General features: G+C 47.2%; 1 protein-coding gene across 3 annotated transcripts in view; it reads right to left on the bottom strand.

Moving 5' to 3' along the window:
* The window catches only part of GRAP (GRB2 related adaptor protein), a 30,421-nt gene extending 21,918 nt beyond the window's left edge, over positions 1-8,503 (bottom strand). The window contains exons 1-3 of one of the 3 annotated variants that reach the window (XM_079954025.1): positions 8,223-8,503; positions 4,861-4,941; positions 913-1,010 (exon numbers count right to left, since the gene is read on the bottom strand). In XM_079954025.1, the coding sequence (XP_079810151.1) occupies positions 913-1,010; positions 4,861-4,941; positions 8,223-8,300 (257 nt within the window). In that variant the 5' untranslated portion in view covers positions 8,301-8,503. Of the gene's footprint in view, positions 1-912; positions 1,011-4,860; positions 4,942-6,869; positions 6,995-8,222 lie in introns of those variants that run through there. The other 2 variants (XM_079954026.1, XM_079954027.1) reach the window with 2 other exon arrangements.
* Between the last annotated feature and the right edge of the window lie 14,296 nt (positions 8,504-22,799).

Raw genomic sequence — 22,799 nt, 5'->3', positions numbered from 1 at the left:
TGCCACGAGCTGCCACGTCCAGCCTCCGCCTCTTCCCTGGCGCCCTCCAGAACTTGGTGCCCTGGTGCCCTGTGCCACTAGCCTCTATGGGTAAGATGGCCCTGTTGGCAGCATCAACCCGCTGTGTGGGAATCCCTGGAGACCGACAGGCCGTGCACCCACAGCAGTGACCACAGGAGGAATGACCGCTGGGAGGAACACAGAGAGAAGAAACGCCCTGGTGCATCTGCAGTAGCAAAACCGGACGCCTTCACCTGCCCCAGATGCAACAAAACATGTCTCTCCTGTATTGGTCTCGACAGCCATAGCTGGTGCTGTGGGACTTGCTTCTGAGTAAAATGCTTAGGATTGCAGTAAGGCTGCATAGTTTTTACCCAGTGACCTGGGAATCATATGCTAGTTCACCTGGAAGTGAGACGCAAGGGTTTGGCCTTGGTGTTGGGGGGGCAGAGACAGAACAGCAATTGTGTTAGTGTGCCTCCAAGCCTGCCCTCCAACCACCTCCCTGACTGAGCTGGTGGAAGCGGTCTCTGGTGTGGTGTCAGGGAATCCCAGGACCCTTAGTTCTGGGGGACCTCAAAATCCATGTCGATGTTGCCTTGTCTGGGCCGTCTCAGGACCTCATGGCTTCATAGAAAAATCTGGCCATAACTTCCCCACCCCCACCTTAAATCTTCTCAATCTTCACCAGTTGGATGGTATTGGTGAGTCTGGCTGTTGTTAAATGCGCAGCAGCCTTTGGGCCACTGGAACAGGGTTGGTCTGGGTTAAGCTGTGCTGAGTTCAGGGCTTCCCAGGAGGAAAGACATCTGGGTTTGTTTTCCTGGCAAGGTTACCGTACTTTTAAAAGACTAAGCGATCCATAAAGGCTTTTAAACAAATCAAGGAAAGGAATAAGCTGGTGCTGCTTACGGGTGAGGTTTCATTTTGATGTAGTTTTTGGGGATGAATCCTTCGGTGCCAAAGAGTTCTGCTTTGTACCAGTTCAGGTCATCTTCCATGTTCAGGATCTGTGGAATCCAAAAGAGTGAAAAAGGAGCAGCTGTTAGCTTGAAGGCAGTGCTGGATTTACCGGTACGTATAAGCTAAATAAGCTATAGCTTAGGGTCCCACTCTCTTGGGGGCCCCCAAAAAAATTATACCGAAAGAAAGAAATACCGTCTTTCACACTCACTAAGTGTAACAGGATACAAAGGTCTGCTGTCCCAATAAACAGTGTGGACTACTATGGTGATATTGATATTATGTTTAAAAAATGCATTGTGTTAACTACAATTGCATTGTACAGGTTATAACACTTAATTTCATATTCATAAAGCTATTTATAATTATTAGTAGTTTGCATCATATATACTGACTGAGCTATCCTTGATGGCCTGCACAAAGTCTCTCTCCCCTCACAGTCTAAGTCACCCAGCATGCAACCTAGCTGAGTGGGGATTTCAACCCTGTTCTACCACCCTAACCACTACACCACACTGCCCCTCTGTAGGACAGCATTTGGGCTCTTTCTTTAGAACTGGAGAACCTGAGTAGTTTATGTATACATATACGCCTAACCTGCACCCTTGAAACATCAGGTGCCCCATTTGCTTTTCTGGTTGATTCCCCCCACTCACTCACCCCTCCCCACATTATTGTGAAAAGCGGTTCTCAGCTGCGAAAACAGGAAATGAGATTTCTCTGGGGGACTCTCTCGGCACCGAAAGAATTCCCCGGGTGACCAGCAGAGCAGAGCGGGCTGCAGGCAAGTTGATGCAAAGCAGGAAGGAGCCATCAGGGCCGTGAGAACATTTGGGCTGTAGAGCTGGAAGGGACCCGAGGGTCATCTAGTCCAACCCAGGAATCTCAGCTAAAACATCCATGATAGATGGCCACCCAAGCGCTCCTCAAAAACCCCTCCAAGGAAGGAGAGTCCACAACCTCCTGAGGGAGATGGTTTTGTTACTCAAAAGCTCTAAGTTCTTCCTGAAGTTTAATCAGAATCTTCTCTCTTGTAACTTGAAGCCATTGATTTGAGTCGTACTCTTCAGAGAGGGAGAAAATAAGCTTGCTCCATCGCCCTTGAGATGTTTGAAGATGGCTCTCATATCTCCTCTCTGTCTCCTCTTTTCCAGGCTAAACATACCCAGCTCCTTCAACCGTTCCTCATCAGGCTTAGTTTCCAGACCCTTGATCATTTTGGTCGCCCTCCTCTGCACCCGTTGCAACTTGTCAACATCCTTCTTAAACTGTGGCACCCGCTGGAGTTCCTGGATCAGCTTCAAGGGCAGCCCCGTGTAGAGCGAGTTACAATAATCAAGCCTGGAGGTGACCGTCCCGTGGATCACAGTGGCCAGATCAGGGCGAGAAACGTAAGGGACCAACTGCTTAATACGGCGGAGATGGAAAAATGCCACCTTTGCTGTGGCTGCAACCTGGGCCTCCATGGAAAGGTTGAAGCTATTGGTTTGAGTCCTACCCTCCGGAGTAGGAGAAAAGAAGCTTGTTCCTTCTTCCATGTGACAGCCCTTCAGGTATTTGAAGATGGCCATCTCCTCTCAGTCTCCTCTTTTCCAGGCTAAACATACCCAGCTCCTTCAAACATTCATCATAAGGCTTAGTTTCCAGACCCTTGCTCATCTTGGGTCGCCCTCCTCTGCACACATTCCAGCTTGTCAATATCCTTCTAAAATTGTGGCATCCAGAATTGGACACAGTATTCTAGGTGTGGTCTTAAAGGTAAAGGGACCCCTGACCATTAGGTCCAGTCGTGGCCAACTCTGGGGTTGCAGCGCTCATCTTGCTTTATTGGCCGAGGGAGCCGGCGTACAGCTTCCAGGTCACGTGGTCAGCATGACGAAGCCGCTTCTGGCGAACCAGAGCAACGCACAGAAACGCCGTTTACCTTCCCGCCGGAGCGGTACCTATTTATCTACTTGCACTTTGACGTGTTTTTGAACTGCTAGGTTGGCAGGAGCAGGGACTGAGCAACGGGAGCTCACCCCGTCGTGGGGATTCGAACCGCTGACCTTCTGATCGGCAAGTCCCAGGCTCTGTGGTTTAACCCACAGCGCCACCCACGTCCCTTAGGTGTGGTCTTACCAAGGCACAATACAGTGCTACTATGACTTCCCTTGATTTGGACGTCTGTCGATGCAGCCTAGAATAGCATTAACCCTTTTTGCTGCTGCATCTCACTGTTGACTCATGTTAAGCATTCAAAGGCCACTGTTGGCTGATGTAGAATCTAGCCATCATAGCAGGCAGGAGTGCAAGCTTGGCCCCACAACTGTGGGCGCTCGGGGCCGTGGGTGCCATGCACCGAAATTTGTGGGTGACCAGCCCCTTCATGGGGAATTTTGTGGGTGCTCGGGCATCCAGGGCCCCAGTGATTTGGCCCCTATGGTGGCAAGCATCGATGAACCAATCCATCAATTTCAGTTCTCCACGGTTCTCAATTTTTCCGAGTGTAAATTCATTTATTTAAATTTCTGCAGTAATTTGTGGGTGTGGGTGCTCAATATCCTCATAAAAAATTACCGGCACATTTTTGCATGTGGGTTTGACAGACAGAGGAAGTGGCAATTTTAAAAAAACATGGCCATCTGTCTTAAACCGCTTATGAATTGCCTGCTATATAAATGTTGCGTTTCTCAGTTGCATTGATGTGAATTTCATGGTCGTCGTTTTAAAAGTGTTATAAAACATTTAAAAGGTCTGTTGACTGCAAGCTGAGAAATGAAGATGATAGCTTATATGAATATTCCCCTCCCCATCCATTTCCCCTAATATGATGCATTTCTGTATGTTACCATCACTAACGTACGTGCAGTTTTGCACTCGTGACTTGGCTGGAGAACGGCACTGCGAAATTCGGAGAAGCGTGAATTTTGAAGGATGGCTATGCTTCAATTTCTGCATTTTGCCCGGAAAGTACAAAATAAAGAAATTCACTTTAAAAAGTGAACGGAATCAGGTTTTTCCTCCATCTCTAGTAGCCTTGTTTGTCCATCTAGGGTTGTAGTGTCAACTCTGACTGGCAGTAGCAATCCAGGGCCTCAGACAGAGAAAACCGTTTCCCATAACCTTTTCCATATATATATATATATATATTATAAAATGTACCACAAAACTTATCACTTATACAATCTTTTTAGACTTCCATCAGCACCTCTGATGATCCACCGTTTTAACCACTTCTTATGCATTTCTTAACTTTATACTGCCTTTACATCTCTTAACAAATCATCCTTCCCCTTCTCCATTTTTGCAATACTTCCAATAATACTCCTCACAAAACTTCTTGGAAACCTACAAACGTTGTCTGATCTTCACAAATACTTTTCAAGTAGTCCGTAAATTTACTCCAGACTTCCGTGAATTTCTGGTCCCGACGGTTTCGAATCCTTCCTGTTAGTTTATCTAGTTCTGCATAGTCCATTAACTTCATTCTCCATTCTTCAATCGTCGGTAATTCTTCTTGCTTCCATTTTTGGGTCAGTAATATTCTTGCTGCTGTTATTGCATATAAGAAGAGCTTACATTCCTTTCTATTTATATCACTCCCCACAATGCCCAGTAAAAATGCTTCTGGTTTCTTTATGAATGTATATTTCAACATTTTTTTCATCTCATTATATATCATCTCCCAGAAGCATTTCACCTTTTTACATTCCCACCATATGTGATAAAATGTTCCCTCTTTTTCTTTACATTTCCAACATTTATTACTAACTTTATACATTTTCGCTAACTTGACATCCCATAACCTTTTCTTATCTGATCCTGGAGATGACTTTTTATACACAAAGCTCTGCCCCTGTGCTATTGTTGCTCCCTGACTCTTGTCAAAGTCTCTTTCAGTCTCTATTTACTTACATCCTTCTTGGCAGCGATAGCCCAACTTTCCTTCAAGGTGGCCATTTCATCGTCACAACAACCCTGCAAGGCGGGATAGGGCTGAGAGAGAGAATGATTTGCCCCCAAAGCATCCAGTGGTAGGGACGCGGGTGGCGCTGTGGGTTAAACCACAGAGCCTAGGACTTGCCGATCAGAAGATCGGCAGTTCGAATCCCTGTGACGGGGTGAGCTCCCGTTGCTCAGTCCCTGCTCCTGCCAACCTAGCAGTTCGAAAGCACGTCAAAAGTACAAGTAGATAAATAGGTACCGCTCTGGCGGGAAGGTAAATGGCATTTCCGTGCGCTGCTCTGGTTCGCCAGAAGCGGCTTTGTCATGCTGGCCACATAACCCAGAAGCTGTACGCTGGCTCCCTCGGCCAATAAAGCGAGATGAGCACCGCAACCCCAGAGTCGGCCACGACTGGATCTAATGGTCAGGGATCCCTTTACCCTTTACATCCAGTGGTGCTTTGTTTCTGAGTGAGGATTTGAACCCTGCTCTCCCCGCAGGTCCAACTGCTACACCAATATGGGGCTGAATATGCAACGTACATTTAAACTTTTGAGGCACATTTAAAGCACACCCCTCCACAAAGAATCTTGGGAGCTGCAGTTTGCGAAGGGTGCTGGAAACTCTAGCAATGCGTCGACTGGGCAAAGTTGTACGCGCAAATATATACGACAGGAAAAATGTGCGCCTGGTGCGAGGAAATGAAACTGACAGATTGGCAAGCCACTCTGAGTAACCTGTGACTGGAAGAATGTGGTGTAAATATACTCTTTAAAAAGAAGAAGAAGAGTAGGACTAGGGAGATGTGAGTGCAAATCCTCTCACTCAGCCATTATGTCCAGTGTGTGACCTTGGGCCAGTCTCCCTCCCTCCCCCCCCTCACTCTCATCCTCTCATCTCAGCCTTTCCTGGGAACAATAGTTTGTTCAGGGTGCTGAGAGTCGTTAGGAGACCCCTGTTCCCTTCACAGAGCTACCATTCCCAGAGTTCTCTGGGAAAGAGGGACTGAGAATTGACCCAGCCTGGGAATTGTAGCACCGTGAAATTGCACTGGTGTGTTCAAGCCTGCGAGTTGTGTCAAGGTAAGCTCTACTCCAAGAAGGCCCACTGAAATGAATGGGCATGGCTCATTTAAGCCTGTGAATTTCAGTGGTTCAATGGAGCCCCACTGCCCTGTCCTCGTTAGACTGCTAAAACGAAGAAACCTCTGGGTAGCCAGAAACAGATGTTGGTGTGAAAGGATGGTGAGTTCAGTGAAACCTCAGCTGAACACCTAAAGCAAACCCCAGGCTGTGCAGCTCAGCGGTTGCTCAGAGACACCAGGTCCTTTAGCTTTGCCAGTGCTGGATTTATGTATAAGCTAAACAAGCTATAGCTTAGGGCCCCACTCTCTTGGGGGCCCCCCAAAAATTAAAGGAAAAAAACACCACCTGGATGTACATTTCCAAAATATAAGATATAAAACAAATAAAATAAAACATACAGCAACAGTGTTTTGTATTGTGTAGGCTCCTATGATGTAAGTCATGGGCCCCGCCTGCTAGCCTGCTCCCTAAAATATCACTGGTTTGCTCCTTTCTATATATAGGGTGCCTACATTCTGCATGGACTGGTTGCATGGCAACATGGGCAAATGGCTTTAGATACCTACAGTGGTACCTCGGGTTACATACGCTTCAGGTTACAGACTCCGCTAACCCAGGAATAGTGCTTCAGGTTAAGAACTTTGCTTCAGGATGAGAACAGAAATTGTGCTCCGATGGCGCAGCGGCAGCAGGAGGCCCCATTAGCTAAAGTGGTGCTTCAGGTTAAGAACAGTTTCAGGTTAAGAACGGACCTCCGGAACGAATTAAGTACTTAACCCGAGGTAGCACTGTATTAGGTCCATAAATTACCATATAGCATATATTCAACACAAAAAAAACAGTGTCAATTTGTTGTTGACAAAGGACAGCTGGACACACAAAGAGCCCCATTACCTTCAGGAGCTGAGGGCCTCATCAAACCTAAATATGCCTGACTCCAGGTGGTGGATCTCAGGATTGTGGTAAAACCCCAAGCAGATCCTGCAAGCCTGAAGTCTGCCTGTCCCTGGATGAACAAGTCGAACGGACTCCCGGAACAGATTATGTTCAAGAACAATGGTACCACTGTATATACAACCTGAGCATTAGATGATCACAGCATTAACTCTGCAACTGATCTTATTGGCGGGGCACCGGCACTTAGATATAGGACTTGCAACCTAACTCGTTCTTTTGAGATGTTGATGAGGACACTTGAGTGGCCAGCGGAAGTCATTGCCTTACCATGAAACTTGCCTGACCAGTACAGCAACCTCCTCTCTTAGACTGGGATGCAGGATCCCAACAATTGGAAGAGGCTCAGGGCATCATCTAGATAGACACATTCCCCCACCAAAAATAACCCCCCACAACAATACTGTATGTAGATTTGGTCCAAGTGCATAATTTTCCCGGGTGGTAAACTTGGCTGTCCAAAGATGTTCATTAAAGTTTTCACAATAGAATAAAATAGTATCTAAAACAAATAGAACCAAAAAGACAAGAGAGAGAGGAGAGGAAAACAAGAAAAGAAGGAGGGAAAGAGAAGAAAAATGAAGAAGAAGAAGAAGAAGAAGAAGAAGAGGAAGAAGAAGAAGAAGAAGAAGAAGAAGAAGAAGAAGAAGAAAGGAATAGAGAGACAGGACACATAAAAAAATAACACCAATAATAATCATAATAGTAATAATCATCATAATATAGCATAAAATTATATGAATGTAGCTATCATTAATTACCGTATTTTCCTATCTATAAGATGTCCCCATGTATAAGACGCCCCCTATTTCTGGGGACTCAGATTTAAGAAAATGGGGGGCAGGGAGATGTATCCCTGTATAAGATGCCCCCTAATTTTTGACATTATTTTTTTTTGGGGGGGGGACCTAGTCTTATACATGGAAAAATATGGTATATCTTAATTTTCAACACACATACAAAGAATCTAGATTCAGGTAGGTAGACGTGTTGGTCTGAGGCAGTCAAAATTATTTTTTAAAAAATAGTCCAGTAGGACCTTAGAGACCAACTGAGTTTGTTCTAGGTATAAGCCTTCGTGTGCATGCACACCTAGAACACTTGTTCTAGGTATATACCTAGAACAAACTTAGTTGGTCTCTAAGGTGCTACTGGACTATTTTTTTATTTTTAAATTTCGACATACAAAGAAGCGAGTCTTCCCAGCTCTCACAGATCCCTCTCCAGATGGCAAACTTGGTGATCATCATCAACATCATCATCGTCATCATCAACACATTACAGCAAGAATACCTTCAAGGTGTCGCCCTTCTTAAATGGCAATTCGTCCTTCTCATCACCCTGGAAGCTGTACAAGGCCACGGCCTCCATTCTCGCTCTGGGTCCTTCTCCTAGCCGGGAGGGGCCTCAAAAAATATACCCCTGCTTGTTCAGCCTTGTTGGCGTTCTGCAGCTGAAACCTCGAAGGCTATCTCACTAATCCAGCAACCGGTGAGGGGGCGGCAGATATATGAATATATGTATTTTGAGAAGCTGCGGGTCCAGCTTTCTTCTGTCTCATCAGCTCACAAACACCCCAGAGTTTTGCTTTCTGTCTCTTAGGGCAGGCCCCCGCGTTGGTTAAGTGAAGTGAGAGAAGAAGATTAAAGGAAGGGGGGGGGGGAACCATGTGTGAAATGAGACAGGAAATGTATTTGAATAAGGTTGCCTTTGAGAGTGTGGTTGTGGGACGGAGAGATGGGACCAGGAAATGACAGCTGCAAAGAGTGACCCCTTGCCTTGTGTCCCAAGGGGAATTTCGTCCTCTTTCCCCAGTGGGAGTAGGGCTGCCAACTTCTTTGTTGATCTCTGCTCTTGTGCTCTTAACAGTTGCTTGATCTCCAAGTATTTGATTAAGAAGATCTCTGCCCCCCCCCATTTAAGTCTGAACTGCTGGTTTCTGCTGTAAATTGTGCTGCTATTAAAGGCATAGGAACAGGCCAAGCTTTTTTCCCCTGGTCAGTTGGCAACCAGAGGTGCAATTTCCTGTTTTTAAAGGCAAGGGACATTTTTACATATTCCTTTCAGCTATGTCACTAATGCCATATTGTCTTTATATCCTGCATCATTTTAACATTCAAACATTTTGCAATGTTTTTGCAGAACAATGCTGTCCAGGGTTGTCAAGACTGCGGAGAGAATAATTGGGTGCACTCTTCCCACCTTGGATCAAATCTATGCTTCCAGGTGCCATAAGAAAGCTGCAGAGATAGCACAGGATAGTGCGCGCCCCGGAAATGATCTCTTTCAACTTCTGCCTCCTGGAAGAAGGTACAGGGTTATAAAGACTAGGACTAGCCGCCTGAGAAACAGTTTTTGGTTTTAAATGCAGTGTACGGTAGTCTCTGTGGGAGTATATTTTATTTAATTATGGGTTTTTAGGGACGCGGGTGGCGCTGTGGGTTAAACCACAGAGCCTAGGACTTGCCGATCAGAAGGTCGGCGGTTTGAATCCCTGTGATGGGGTGAGCTCCCGTTCAGGGGCGCCGACTTATAAAAAATATTGGGGGGGCCCATACCGACTTATAAAAAATATTGGGGGGGCCCAAGACCTCCAAACCGCTGCTGCTGGGGGAAGGAAAGGGGCGAGCCCCGGGCTGCCCCGACCTTAAGTGAACCTGTGAGGGCCCGCCCTTTGCGGCAGCCGATTGGCTGCCGCCGTGGGCGGTGAATATTAATGAGCTAGGGGGAATCCCCGCTTCTCGCGGGGCTGACGCCAGCCCCGCGAGATTGTTGATGGGTCGAGAGCCCGCAACTCCACCCCCTCTCTAGATCGGGAGTGGCTTTGTTTTAACTCATTACTGAATGTATTTTAAAAGGTAACTATCGTCAAACAAGGAAAATAAAAAATACCAACATAATTTTGTGATTTTACAAAGCATAATATAACTAATAATTTTGTTAAATTATTGGGGGGGTGGAGTCGGCGCCTATGCTCCTGTTGCTTGGTCCCTGCTCCTGCCAACTTAGCAGTTCGAAAGCACGTCAACGTTCAAGTAGATAAATAGGTACTGCTCCGGCGGGAAGGTAAATGGCGTTTCCATGCACTGCTCTGGTTCGCCAGAAGCGGCTTAGTCATGCTGGCCACATGACCCGGAAGCTGTATGCTGGGTCCCTCGGCCAATAAAGCGAGATGAGCGCCGCAACCCCAGAGTCGGTCACGACTGGACCTAATGGTCAGGGGTCCCTTTACCTTATCAGAATTTTTAGGGGCTAACCAGGCTGGGATAGTTGGGATAGCAGGCTTGTTGGTTTTTGAATGTCTGATGTAGATTTTTTCAAGTTCTTTGTTCTGTATGGGACAATGACAATAAAGATTATTGTATTGTATTGTATTGTATTGTATTGTATTGTATCGTATCGTATCGTATCGTATCGTATTCTATGATAAATGTACCCAGCCAGGCAGGTCCCTCTTCCTTGCAGTATCTTTATTTTTTGAAAACCTGATTGGACATATCTCCTCCCTGCCTGCCCCACTGGGCTGTGTGTGGAGGGAATTTTGCTTTCCTCACTCTCCAATTTCCAGAACCATAGTTGAAACCCTGGAGAGCTGCTGCCAGTCTGTGCAGACAATACTGTGCTAGATGGTCCATAAGGCAACATCCTCCCTTCCTTCCTAAGGTTCAAAGCTCAGTGGCAGAACATCTGTCTTGCATGCAGACGGTCCATGGGTCAATCCAGAATGCCCGCCCCTCGAGATCTTGGGGAGTTGCTGCCAGGCCGTGCAGGCTATATGGAGCTTTCTCCCAAACCGTGCCATTGCCATAGCGTTTGGGTTGGTCAAATGCCAGCACCAACAACCCCTTGCCTGCTGTGTACAAGTGGGATTTAGTTGGGCTGGTGTCTGTTTCTCAACAAGCTTGAACTGTGAAATGAAAGAGCTGAGCAGTCGAAAAAACCTGGGCTGCTGAAGACTTTTTCAGAACGCCGAAATCAACCGGCGCTCTTTATTGGCCTGGAGATAAACATTATCGCATCAAGCCCGGATTTTATTGTTTCGGCAAACAGCCCGCTGTGATAACCGTACAAGAGATATGGAGCAAGCTCAAACATATTTACACTAAGAGGCAAAGAGTCTTGTGCCACCTTAAAGACTCCTCAGATTTATTCTGTGCTCTTTTCAGGCCAAGGCCTTGTGGGTCTTTCTAGGCCAACCCTCTGGGGCAGGGGTCAGCAAGGTTTATCTTGCCTGGGCCGGATCCGTCCCGCAGAGATCCCTCTGTGGGCTGGATCGCTCGCACGCCAGCGATTTTTGGCGTCTGCGTGTGCGCAGGTGCAATTTCCAACATCTGCGTCTGCACAGATGTGATTTTCGGTGCTGCGGAAGCGAGTCGCCGTGCCGCGCTGCGCTGGTTTAGTGCCAGCAGGCAGCTTGGTTTGGAGGCAGCTCGTGGGCTGGTCAAACAACCTCTGCGGGCTGCTTCCGGCCCATGGGCCTTAGGTTGCTGACCCCTGCTCTGGGGTCTACATGCTGCCAGCGGCAATGACCCACGGCAGAGTGGGCAGGGGCATCCCACAGCTTTGCCTGCACATCCATGCATTGCACATCCATTCCCACACTGCAAATTGACCTGCCGAAACAAAACGCAAAACAATTTCTCTTGAAATTTGCACTTTTCCAAATTTTGCGATGCACTTCTCTAATCAAATACAGTCATACCTCAGGTTACAGACGCTTCAGAGGTTGTGCGTTTTTGGGTTGCACACCGCGCCGAACCCGGAAATACTGGAATGGGTTACGTCTGGGTTTCGGCGCTCACACATGCGCAGAAGCACTAAATCGCACTTTGCACATGCACAGAAGTGCCGAATCATGACCTGTGCATGCACAGACGCGGCGCTGCAGGTTGCGAACGCTGCGGGTTGCGAACGTGCCTCCCACACGGATCACATTCGCAACCTGAGCATCCACTGTAATGTGTATATTAGGGAAGGTGTACATAAAAATATTATGGGACGCAGGTGGCGCTGTGGGTTAAAGGCTCAGCGCCTAGGGCTTGCCGATCAAAAGGTCGGCGGTTCGAATCACTGCGGCGGGGTGCGCTCCCGCTGCTCGGTCCCAGCGCCTGCCAACCTAGCAGTTCGAAAGCACCTCCGGGTGCAAGTAGATAAATAGGGACCGCTTACCAGCGGGAAGGTAAACGGCGTTTCCGTGTGCGGCTCTGGCTCGCCAGAGCAGCGATGTCACGCTGGCCATGTGACCCGGAAGTGTCTCCGGACAGCGCTGGCCCCTGGCCTCTTAAGTGAGATGGGCGCACAACCCCAGAGTCTGTCAAGACTGGCCCGTACGGGCAGGGGTACATTTACCTTTACCTTTTACATAAAAATATTAGTTAACTCGGGGCTGCCCCCTATTTCCCTCTCTCAGGGTCTCCCCCTCGCCCCTCCTTTTCCTCTTCAGGACGTCTCCTCTCTCCCTGCCTCGGTTTCCCTCCCCGAGTGCCTGCATCTCCACAACCACAATATTTTCCCCAGTCTGCCTCAGTTTCCCTCCTCAAGATCACAATGTGTTGTTTCTTTCACAGCTCTAAATCTACAAGAGAGTTGCAGTGCACGACCACCCTCTCACCCGTCTCTCACCAAAAGGCAATAATATATTTTCCTCTCCCTCCCTCCTTCCTAGTTTTCCTTTCGTTTTCCTCCCTCTCTTCCTCCTACCAGAAAAAGCTTCCCTCATTGCTAGGGAGAAAGAGACAGAAGGAGGGAGAGTCTTGCCATCCTCCTCTTGAAAACACCTATTTAAACTCTGAAGTGGATTCCTGTCTTAGCTCAATTCATGCGCCTCTTGTGCCCCCTAATGGCTGAGATTGTCATCATGCATCACAGCACGATGACAGATCAGTACAATTTTATACAGGGAGAAATAACATGCACATATGCATTATACTGGGGGAAATTGCTGCCAGTATTGTAGATAAAATTGGAAAACGTGTATATTAGGATAAAGGCACACAGAAATGCTGATGAATTATTGTGAGGACTTTTTAAAAAATGCAAACAGATGATGAAATAATGTTGTGTTATCTCCACTAACATATGAATTTTGTTGAATATTTTCAATATTTTACCCTTGAATATGCATTTTTCTGCACAGTATTTGGCCGGAAAACCGCACTGCAAAATTTGAAGGGCGAATTTTGAAAGATGGTTGTGTTTTGGTTCCAGTGTGGTTTCAGGAAATGTGAATTAGGTAGTTTTCCTTTTAGAAGTGAAATGAATTGAATCCTCCCTATTCTTGCAACCAACAGGTCCTTTTGCACGCAAAAATCCACACCTGGTCCACCCCAACCCTGAGCTTTTCCCCAACAAACTAATTTTAGTTATTGCTACTGTAAGACAACTGAGAGCCGGAAAGCCTCACTGATCTACAGGTCGGACCTCTTGTTACATCAGTCTCTGGTTGCGTTTTTTCAGGATATGAATGTGGGGGTTTCACCATACATGCATGCGCAGAAGCAGCACTCTAGTTGAGGATTTTTCGGTGTGCGAACAGCACCCCAGAACGGATCGAGTCCGTAACTAGAAGTACCACTGTACTGCAAATCACCCAGAGCAACAGATCCTGAGCTACTTTCTGCCGAATCTTGAGAAAGAGTTAGCTCCAAGTGGGCCAGAGTGCCTTTAATTTAGTTTTAATTCAGAAGACTGTGCGGGTACCAGCTGCAAATGATTGCATCAAGTCTCCTCTCCTCTCCCAATTAACCTCTGTCTCTAGGGCTCAGTCGTGCTTAATGACATCACCAGGGGCCTCCCTAGGTCTCAGGTTTGGAATGATCATGACCTGGCAACCTTAAGTTGCAGAGTGCTGTGTGTGTGCAGCATAGCTTCCCTTGAAATTAATTAATTAATTATCATATTGGTGTTCAAACTTTCCTTCAAGAAGCTGACAGTGGTGGGCATGGTTCCCCTCCCCCACCCATATTGACCTCACAGTGATCCTGCAAATAAGGTTCAGCTAAGAGTTGGCAAGGGGATGCGGGTGGCGCTGTGGGTTAAACCACAGAGCCTAGGACTTGCCGATCAGAAGGTCGGCGGTTCAAATCCCCGCGACGGGGTGAGCTCCCGTTGCTCCGTCCCTGCTCCTGCCAACCTAGCAGTTCGAAAGCACGTCAAAGTGCAAGTAGATAAATAGGTACCGCTCCGGCGGGAAGGTAAACGGCGTTTCCGTGCGCTGCTCTGGTTTGCCAGAAGCAGCTTAGTCATGCTGGCCACATGACCTGGAAAAACTGTCTGTGGACAAACGTCGGCTCCCTTGGCCAGAAAAGCGAGAGGAGCGTTGCAACCCCATAGTCGGCCACGACTGGACCTAATGGTCAGGGGTCCCTTCACCTTTAAGAGTTGGCAAAATGGCTCAAGGTCACCCAGTGAGCTTCATGGCTGAGGTGGGGGAGGGATTTGAACCCTGGCCTTCCAGGTCCTAGTACTCTAAGGTCCTAGTACTCTAAGTTACCAGGCCCAGATTTTAGCAGGTTTAATGCCAAGTGGGTGGAACGTGAACAGAAGTGGCATAAATACCAAGGGATAAGTTGGCAGAAGTTTCGTCAACATCCTGGTTAGGCTTGAAATGAAAGTCGCAGCAGTCAGGCTGAAAATATGTTACTTATTATCATGCAGTACATTCACATTCCACCCTCTCTCAATGACAGACGTGGCTTGCCAGCCTGTCCCATTTTAATCCGTCCAACAACCTTGTGAGGCAGGTTAGGCTGAGAAAATCTGTCTGAGCTCAGGCTCACCCAGAAATCTTGTAGGAAAGGTGGATATCAGCAGCACAGGTACAAAACCTGTCCATTTGTTTCTTCTAAGTCTATAACTAGGATTGCCAACTTTCCCACCCAGTCCTGCTCCTGTGCCTTTAATATCAGTCAAGCATTTTTATCTTTAAAAAGTCAGGCAATGATGATCCCATTACAATTATCTCCATGGTGGATAAACCTTCACCTGCTGAATTCCTGGGTGCCAGGCTGCCGTTAAAAGGCGCAGGAGCCAAATCAGTAATAGAAAGTTGGCAGCCGTTTGCTTGGGGAAGCTCCTCAATTTTATTGCTCACAGCTTCTTCCATTGAGGGCCTTCGCTGGGATCTGGGGAGAAATATTCGGTGCTTGCCCGTTCCCATCTGTGTTCAACAGAGCTAAGCTAATGACTCGAATTAAGAGGGTAGCCTGTTCACTGTGACCTTGGAAGAATCTTCCTTTAAGCTGATGGACAAGACTAAAAAGGAAAGAGAGGGGGGGGAGGGCAAGGCTTTGCACTCCCAACAGAAGGTGCCACTAGCACCATCGCAGGGAACAAAACGACACTGTTCATTTAATGCGAGCAGCAGGCCAAAGATAGAAAACCCATTTGCAAAACTCAAAAGGGTCAACCTGTCCTTGTTTTCATTCATTTCCTGTGCATGCAATAAGTTAAAATTCAACAAAGGATGCCACCTATCAGAGGTTAACGGTAAAGGGACCCCTGACCATTAGGTCCAGTCGTGGCCGACTCTGGGATTGTGGCGCTCATCTCGCTTTATTGGCCGAGGGAGCCGGCGTACAGCTTCCGGGTCATGTGGCCAGCATGACTAAGCTGCTTCTGGCGAACCAGAGCAGCGCACGGAAACGCCGTCTCCCTTCTCACACTGAGCCAGGTTCCGATGAAGGAGCCTGTTGTCGAGGGTATTAAATTGTTTTTATACGCAGTAACAGCGGCAAGAGTATTGTTGGCCCAGAAATGGAAGCGAGAAGAAATACCGACTAAAGAAGAATGGCAGACAAAACTAATGGACTACGCAGAATTGGACAAGATGACAGGAAGGATTCGAAACCTGCGAGACCATAGATTCACAGAAGATTGGAAGAAATATACGAACTATTTGAAGAGCGACTGTAATCAACAAATTACACTAGTAGGACTACAAGAGGTTTTGTAAGGAGGAATATATGAAATATTGCAAAGAAGAGAAAGAAGAGAGATATTACTTATGATATTTAAATGTAGTAGTGGAAGTAAGAAATGTAAATTAAGTGGAAAAGATTGGAAAATTTTCAGATGTGATTGAGGTCAAAAAAAGTGTATAAGATATAAAAATATGTTTAATAATTGTTGGAAATGATATGTTTTAAAAAACCTAATATATATATATGTGAGCCTGCTGTGGGGGCGCCTGTTTGCGCCCCTTCACAAAATTGCACCCGGGGCCATGGTCCCCCTGCTGCCCTCCACACTACGCCTCTGCAGGTTGGCGGTGGAGCTCGGGATTGCAAAAGCGATCCTGAACATTTCACGTCCCTGCCATGGGCATAGATTGTTGACAGATTGCTTCTTCCCCAGCTGCGATAGGAGGGAGGCCCTTGCCAGGAAAAAGCTGGCAACCTTGAATTATCTCACACGTGCCCTGGTTTCTCAGCCAGGCAAATGCCAGCATGAGCGCCAGAGGGGAAAACAACCCCGTGTTTCCCTTTTTAGTCATCCATTATGAGGTTGGGGTGGTTTTCTTTGGTTTCTCCAGGGTTTGACAGCCATGCCTTCTTCCTGGAGAAACGCAGTGTGATACACGCTCCAGCCAATCTCCAAGTGGTGAGAGGTTTCAGGAGTTTACAGATACTGTACAGACCTGGCTAGGCGATTTGCCTAACAAAGAAACCGGTTTGACCATTTCTAGCTGCCACAACCCATCTTACAGCTACAAAACAACCACAGGTTTGGAGGGGTCTCATTGAGTCCACCCCCCCAACTTGCTGCAATGGTTTTGGGGGTTGGATCAGCCTCGAACCCACAGGGTTCTTTGGAACCACGATGGCTGAAAGTGGTGTAAAAGCAAGTTAAGTTCATTTATTTCTGAGTATTTCCCGCCCCCCCATTTATTTATTTGATTTTACATATTAAAATTTACACTCATACCACAACACCTTCCAAAAATACAAGATTCCCACGAATATCTGGAGTTCCGTCCTCCCCTCCGTGGGACCCCTTGTTAAACCTTTTCTACTGCATCCCAATGTTTATGTCTCCATTATATTCATAGTTCTCGTTACATTACAAGTGTTATTATAATCCAGCTAATGATTTTAACTGTTTACAGTGGTCTCCAAGGAAAGTTATAAATCCCCCCCATTCCTTATTAAAGTTTTGGGCTTCCTGATTTCTGGTTTTTCCGGTCATTTTTGCCATTTCGGCATAGTCCATCAACCTGATCTGCCATTCTTCTCTGGCAGGGACTTTGTCTTGTTTCCATCTCTGGGCTACTAACATCCGTGCAGTTGTCGCTGCATACATAAACCATCTTTTCTGTTCCCTTGGAATTTCAGCACCTAAGATTCTTAATAGAAAAGCTCCTGGGGTTTTTTGGGTAAAAGTTATTTTAAACATTTTTTTCAGTTCATTATATATCATTTCCCAGAATGCTTTTGTTACCTTGGACTTCCACCACATGTGTTAGAAGGTGCCTTCTTTTTCTTTACATTTCCAACAACAACTTATTATTTATACCCCGCCCATCTGGCTGGGTTTCCAACAGATATTTGTACCTGTCTTATACATTTTTGCTATATTTGAGAGTATTTTAAACCTGCCCTTCATCAACAAGCGATCCCAGGGTGGGGTACATTAAGATGTAGTAACAATTCCACGAATATCAGATTTGTTGTTGACGTCCATCTCTCTAGAGAGACAATGGAGTGCGCCTCCAAGGGTGAAGTCAAACCATTGTGTTAGCAGCACCGAAATGATCTCCCTGGGGCATGTATGCGGATAACCTGGGCTGCCTAGACAACAAGACCCCTCTCTCGGCCTCACTGATGTAGTCCAAAGGAAAGCAGAGCAATGCCGCGATCGCTTTCATGACATTACATTTGTCATCTTCTGGAAATGCCTTTTAGACATTTTAGACAGCTCTGCTCTTTGTTGCTTTGCCCTGGTTCTTGTAAAACTGCTAATTTAGCTGAAACACACCTGCAATGGTGCTTGTTGGGACTGGTAGGTCATTTGGCAGGGAGACCAACAGTAGGTGGCGCCATAGCCAATGCTGGGTGGGCCAGAGCCAATCATAGACAGGGCCAATGAATTCTGCTTTAGTCCCTCTGCTCTTTCTTGCTGAGTTCTGCAAGAGGAAAGGCTGAGGCTAAGGAGGAGGAAGAATATTACAGCTGGGACCACCTCCTGGAACGCTTTTGGAAAAGAGACAAGGAGGTAGGGGCTGTCCGGGGGCCAGATTGAGGTTGGCAGGGCAGTGCCCCATTTGCCCTGATGGACCTGCCTCCACTGCGCAGCTGGTGGTTTGAAATTTGGGGCTGTTCTTTGGGGCTAAGGAAGGAAAGGAGCATTAAGGATTCCAGGACAAATGTCCTGGGGCATCAAAAAGTCCTTCTGAGGTCCCTCTCCATCTGGAAGTGCAATCTTGGGGAATTATCCTGCCAAATTCAACTAGGAATGGCTGAAGCTGTCAGTTCTGATACCTCTCAGTTTATTGCTTTCCAATTTCACTTCTCCGCATCAGCATTTAAAGAAAGACCTACATTGGCTCCCAGTACGTTTCCGAGCACAATTCAAAGTGTTGGTGCTGACCTTTAAAGCCCTAAACGGCCTTGGTCCAGTATACATGAAGGAGCATCTCCACCCCCGGACACTGAGGTCCAGCACTGAGGGCCTTCTGGCGGTTCCCTCCCTGCGAGAAGCCAAGTTACAGGGAACCAGGCAGAGGGCCTTCTCGGTAGTGGCACCCGCCCTGTGGAACGCCCTCCCACTTGATGTCAAAGAGAAGAACAACTACCAGACTTTTAGAAGACATCTGAAGGCAGCCCTATTTAGGGAAGCTTTTAATGTTTAACAGACTACTGTATTTTAATACTTTGTTGGAAGCAGCCCAGAGTGGCTGGGGAAACCCAGCCAGATGGGTGGGGTATAAAGAATAAATTATTATTATTATTATTATTATTATTATTATTATTATTATAGCGTGGAATTTCTCATTTTTGCAAAGCAATTTTCACTAGCATAGCCAGTTGTCAGGGACTCAGCGGGAGCGCAGGGAGGAGAGGAGATGGAAAGCGAGGGGGAGCAATCCGAGGGCAGCGTAGGAGAATATGACAGCAGCCCGATAGATTCCATGAGCCTCTCCAGCGAATCGGAAGATTCACAGAAGGGGGCGCCGATGGGCAGGGCAAGGGGCGACCCAAGGGGGACACCCCAGAAGCAAGGGGCCAGCGGGGACTCCCAGAGCAGCAGTTGCAAATCAGGACCAGCTTCCCCACCAGAGCGTAGTGGGGGGGAGGAGTCCCAGGTGTCAGAGCCCACATATGCACCACCAGCGAGAGAAGATGAGTCAGGGTGGACCACGCCTCCATCGGAGAGCGAGTTAACGGTTAAGAGGAAAGTTGCAGGCTGGGCGCGCGCGCCAAGTTCAAAGGTACAGGCGAGCGGCACAGAAGGTAGCCCGGATAGGGAACCAGGTCCTAAAGCCCGCCGGAAGGAGGGGCAAGAATCGTCAGGGTCAGCGTCAGAGGAGTCCAGGAAGGATGAGACCCTAGCGGGCAGGAGGGCCCAGAGGAGAAAGGAATTTAGGAAGAGGTGGAGCAAAGCGAGAGTCTTAAACTGGTGTGGAGGGGGAGGAGACTCAGACAGGACTTCGCCGGTCTAAGGTCGGGACGTAGAGCTGCACGCTGCGGCTTTAAAATGGAGACTGAATCTCAATAAAGACTTTTGTACATAACTACAGCCTAGCGTTGGTCCTCTGTGAGCTGGGACCTGGAGGCAGCTCTGACACCAGTGTTTGAGTGCTGGGCTATGAGCTTGGAGATCAGGGTTTGAATCCCGACTCAGCCATGAAGTTCATTGGGTGACATTGGGCCAGTTGCTGTCTCTCAGCCTAACCTACTTCACAGGGTTGTGGGGAGGATAAAATGGGGAGCAGCGGGGGAACCACGTATACCACCTTGATCTCCTTGGAGGAAAAGGTGGTATAGAAATAATATAATATAAATAAATTTGTGTTATCACATTTGTATGCATGGTCACAGCCAGTATTTATGTTGGGGGGGGGGGGCAGGACACCCACCTGAAATCATCCTCTGTCTAGCAGATTTGGAATGAAATCTCTCAACAGCTGTTGTTTTAAATTACTTTCTTTTGACCCCCAAGTGCTCGGAAAAATATGTCAAAATCTTCAGTCATTTGATAACTAAGAAGTTAAATTTTAAAAAATCGACATCACGAGGTTAACAAGTATATTTTGCAAAATTACAAAGCACATGCCTTCTTTTTCCTTGTGTTTTTTTTTAAAAATCTAAACTAAAACAAGTAAAAACAACAACACCTTTTCAGCACTTCCTTTTCTTCCAATGCAGTTTTATTGTGACCTCGTCAACCTTAGCTGGGTCCTTACTCTCTACAAGATACTGAATGACTACACTATGGTACAAGCGACCTCAGTGACCATTTCCATTTCAAATATTCTGATTATTTCTACTATTCATTAAGTGTTTTTATTTATTTACTTGATTTGGAGGAGGCAGATGCCTCCCCTGCTTATGTCCATGTTTGCAAGCAATTCTTTCTCCTAGCAGATGCATTTTTGCACCGCTCGCTCGGCAAGAGAACCGCAGTGAAGAATTCGGACAGGAGCGAATTTTGTAGCTGCAGCGCATCCTGTTTTTGCACCTTGTTTCGGAATTAGGTAGGGTGGCTTTTAAGCACAAACCGAATTGGGATTCCCCTCCTTGCCTCGCAAGGAAATGGATGGCTCAGGCCGGTTCTGTGGAAGTAGCCAATAGGTATATGTTAGTAACAAGTATCACCAGGCAAGAGAGCGAATGCTGGCACAGGGCTGCCCTCGAAATCAGCTCTCCCGAGCCTGCGTGCATAAACACAGGCCGCGGCCCTGCAGGTCCACGTGCGTCCCGACACCCCCGCACGGAAATATGCACGTCCCAGGAAGCAGAGGCAGCTCGCATCGTAATGAGATGCCAAACCCCAGCTCCGGCAGTTCATTAAACGCCCTGGGGATCGTGCTGTTGTTAGGCAAAAAGGCGGACAGGGATGGGTGGGGGTTGGGGGCGGCAGGAAAGGCCGGTGGGGAGATTTAGGGAGGGGTCTGGTGCGTTTTGCTCCAACCATTCCTGCCTTGTTGGCAGCTTTCCCTGGTAAATAACCGTCCTGGGGTTCTGCATTTTGTTTTCTGCCTTTCGGAGAGAATTTGGAGATGCCTTAAAAATAAAGTTCTTAGTGTTTTCAGCACAGTAGTTTCCTTTTAACGCTTAAGGGAATGGACACAGGAACACAGGGAGGGGTCTTGCATCAGAATCTGACCACTGGTTCATCTTATTTGGTATTTGGTATTGTCTACACTGACTGGCAAGGGACGCGGGTGGTGCTGTGGGTTAAACCACAGAGCCTAGGACTTGCTGATCAGAAGGTTGGCAGCTCGAATCCCCACAACAGGGTGAGCTCCCGTTGCTCGGTCCCTGCTCCTGCCAACCTAGCAGTTCGAAAGCATGTCAAAGTACAAGTAGATAAATAGGTAGCGCTCCGGCAGGAAGGTAAACGACGTTTCCGTGCGCTGCTCTGGTTCGCCAGAAGCGGCTTAAGTCATGCTGGCCACATGACCTGGAAACTGTATGCTGGCTCCCTTGGCCAATAAAGTGAGATGAGCGCCGCAACCCCAGAGTCGGTCACGACTGGACCTTTACCTTTTCCTTTACCCTGACTGGCAGAGTCTTTCTAAGGTTTCAGGAACAGATCTTTCCCAGCTGCGGTCCTTCTGTTTCATCTCACAATAGATTTGGATCCTACTATGCCCCCTGCCTCTATAACCACCAGTTTAAATAGAAAGTGCCGCTGCTGAGAGCATTCTGAATTACAGCATCTACAGTACACTGTGAGATGAAGCATTGTTTATTTATTCATCCAGGTCATTAAATTATATTTATGCCCTGCTCTTGAGCTGGAAAAGCTCCCGGAGCAGCTTACAAATCAGCGACACAGTCTCGGCCCTCAGGCTTACAATATTTTTTTGAGGAGGGGGGAAGAAGCACAACACAAAAGGAAAAAGGGATAGGGAGGGAGAAGGAAAGTGAGCGGACTTGGGTGCCAGATGCAACAACATTCTATTAAGTATGATTGAAAGAAATGGGTTCTGGTCAGTTTATGGACTCAGCTGGTTCTAGAAGCCTATGCCAGGAAGAGGACAGCAGAATAAATGAAATGAATTCTCAGCTGAAATGTCCCTCCCCACCCACCCACTGTCAAAGCAATGCTATAACATCATGAAGTATCACGCCCCAGTAACAAGAGCTTTTTTTTTCCAGGGTGGGGGAATGGCAGTCACCAGGAAAAGCTACTCATGGTGGCATGCCATTAACCCTCCCATTTCACTCTATGCCAGGATCCCTCCATGTCCCTATAACTGAGCCTAGAGTCCCCTGTGGCAGATTTTCCACACAGCCTTAATATGTGCCCCTCAAGCCATCTTTTTTTATCACGGACCTTCATGAATGACTGGTGTTCACAATGGTATCTGGGCATTTACAGCGGTACCTCAGGTTAAGAACTTAATTCGTTCTGGAGGTCTGTTCTTAACCTGAAACTGTTCTTAACCTGAAGCACCACTTTAGCTAATGGGGCCTCTCGCTGTCGCTGCGCTGCCAGAGCATGATTTCTGTTCTCATCCTGAAGCAAAGTTCTTAACCCGAGGTACTATTTCTGGGTTAGTGGAGTCTGTAACCTGAAGCGTATGTAACCCGAGGTACCACTGTATAAGCAACCCCGCTTTTAATACACTTGATGCTTGCAAAATTTTGGGGGTGGACGTCATGAAATTTTCACATGACAAACTCTCTGGCTTTATGGTCATCA

This window comes from Podarcis cretensis, assembly GCF_951804945.1.
Source record: "Podarcis cretensis genome assembly, chromosome: 14".
NCBI lineage: Eukaryota > Metazoa > Chordata > Lepidosauria > Squamata > Lacertidae > Podarcis > Podarcis cretensis.
This window is presented reverse-complemented; position numbering and strand designations above follow the sequence as displayed.